Raw genomic sequence first — 2,685 nt, forward strand, 5'->3', positions numbered from 1 at the left:
TGCAACGTAGATCAGTTTATTGGATTCCTGGAGGCAACCTACGGCGACCCAAACAAGGAACTGACAGCCTTGAGCAAGCTGGGTAACCTTAAGCAAGGAAAACGAAGCTTTACTGCCCACTTCGCCGAGTTCCGACGACTAGCCGCCGATACAGGTCTGAATGAGATAGGACTTATTGCCTCCCTACGCAACTCCCTGCCCCTTGAATTACAGCACGCTATGGTGGGCGAGTCTCTACCAAATGATCTTAACACTTATGCCAATCTGATCGCAACCTATGATAATAATATAAGGCACCTTCCCGCCTCCGTATCCAGTCCGTATCATCACCAAACAACAACAACTATTTGCCAAGACCCTGACGCGATGGAGATCGACTTGAATTACGCTCCTGCTGGGTCTCAAGAAAGAGAAGACTGACAAAAGAAAGGGCTTTGCTTTAAATGTGGGAAACACGGTCATATATCTCGAGACTACTCCGTTCCCCTCCCGCAGGTTAGAGCCAGCAATGAACCAACCCTTTCATATCCCGTATTGCCCCCGAATTGCAATTGAAGTGGATCCGAACCCTCCGCGTACTCTCGTAGCTCTTCCTAACGCTCCCGTAGGAGCTGTTCAAGAAACAGGAAGAACGCACAAAAAGGGTCGTCCCAGGGATAAGTCGCCCTCTGGGACCTATTCAACACCAGATCTCTACCAACCTATGGACAGCCTCTCCAACTGATGACTAGGAATACCAAGTAAACGTACCCTCCTTGTTGAAGCAAGGAGGGGTTACGGATACGGTACGGGCCCTTATCAATTCCGGCGCCAATGGCATGGGATATATAAACAGAGATCTGGTGCACAAACTGAGCCTCCCACTGATACCCCTTTCCCGCACAATATACCCAACTGGATTTAATGGAAAACAACTTGAAGGAGGTTCCATTTCATATTTGACCTCTGTTACAATTACCTATCAACACCACAAGGAGCAACTGAAGCTCTACGTAACAAATACTGGACAACACGATCTGATACTAGGCCAACCTTGGCTGTATTGGCACAGAGTCGCCTTTGATTACCAGAACCAAGTTCTGAAGTTCAACTCATCCCAATGCCAGGCCGTCTGCCTGCGCCAATACCTACACAACACCCAAAACCAATCTGAACGGAGTATAAGACTCCATGGAAAGGCATCCTCAACCTTTCGTACCGAATCCCCTCTGAACCACAACTGAACCTTAGACATCTGCCATATTGGCTCAGCTCCGCTCATGATGCTGGCTTGACGACCCGATCACGAGATCTTTGCTATCTCCATTGCAGACATTGACAAGGCCCTGGCAACTAAGGTACACACCGACCCAAAGACAAAGGTCCCTCCTGAGTATCACGACCTATTACACGTCTTGTCCCGATCCGCAGCCGATAAGTTACCGGTACGGCGCCTTTACGACCACCAGATAAAACTCAAGCCAGGGAAACAACCTGGCTATGGACGCCTCTACAGGATGTCTGTCAACAAACTGAAGGTTCTGCGGAAGTACCTCAAGGAGAACCTAAGCAAAGGCTTTATCCGAGCAAGCTCCTCCCCAGTTGTGTCACCCGTTATCTTTGTTAAAAAGCCAGGAGGAGGCCTCCGATTCTGCGTTGACTACCGAGGGTTGAACACCCTAACGGTTAAGAATCGCTATCCGATCCCCCTACTTCAGGAAACCCTAAGTCGACTAAGTAAGGCTAGGTTCTATACAAAACTGGACATCATCGCCGCATTCAACAAACTTCAAATAGCCAAGGGCGACGAATGGCTTACTGCGTTTTGGACCCGATACGGACTCTTCGAGTACCTGGTTATGCCGTTCAGGCTAGCCAATGCCCCAAGCACGTTTCAACACTACGTAAACGACACGCTTTGACCATACCTTGACCTCTTCTGCACGGCCTATATTGACAACATCTTGATATATAGCAAAACGTTATCGGAACATAAACAGTACATACGTCTAGTGCTTAAGGCAATGGAGGAGGCCGGCCTACAACTCGACGTTGATAAATGCAAATTCCACAAGAGCGAAGTAACGTACCTTGGATACGTGATCTCTACGGATGGGATTTGGATGGATCCAGGCAAGATTAAGACAATCCTAGAATGGGAGTACCCGAAGAACGTAAAGGACGTACGCGCCTTTATTGGATTTGCAAACTTCTATTGACGATTTATTGACGACTTCTCCGCATTGGTGGGCCCACTGATAGCGCTCACTAGGAAAGATATACGATTTGACTTCAATACGGACTGCCGAAAGGCCTTTGATCAACTCAAGAAGGCCTTCACGGAAGCACCCATACTCCGACACTTCGACCCTGACCTTCCGATTCTGGTAGAAGCAGACGCCTCCGACTACGTAGTAGCGGGCGTACTATCCCAGACCGATGAGGGCGGTGTAACTCGCCCGATTGCTTACTTCTCTAAACAAATGAACCCTGCTGAGGGTAATTATGAGATATACGATAAAGAGTTGCTCGCAATAGTACGTTGCTTTGAACAATGGAGACCTGAACTGGAAAGAGCAGCGCATCCGATTCAGGTCCTTACTGACCACAAGAACCTGCAGTACTTTACAACCACTAAGCAACTCAGCCACCGACAGGCACGTTGGTCCGAATACCTGTCCCGATTCAACTTTACGATAACGTACC

At 48.5% G+C, this 2,685-nt stretch overlaps 1 protein-coding gene across 1 annotated transcript; it reads left to right on the plus strand.

The window, feature by feature from the left end:
- Positions 1–824: 824 nt before the first annotated feature.
- Positions 825–1,082, plus strand: BU25DRAFT_302532 (uncharacterized protein; the record flags this gene model as incomplete). Its single annotated transcript, XM_033702010.1, has 1 exon — positions 825–1,082. A coding segment is annotated over one exon (258 nt), but the record flags the coding sequence as incomplete, so codon positions are not given.
- Positions 1,083–2,685: the final 1,603 nt, after the last annotated feature.

The sequence above is a fragment of the Macroventuria anomochaeta genome (genome assembly GCF_010093625.1).
Source record: "Macroventuria anomochaeta strain CBS 525.71 unplaced genomic scaffold BU25scaffold_15, whole genome shotgun sequence".
Classification (NCBI taxonomy): domain Eukaryota; kingdom Fungi; phylum Ascomycota; class Dothideomycetes; order Pleosporales; family Didymellaceae; genus Macroventuria; species Macroventuria anomochaeta.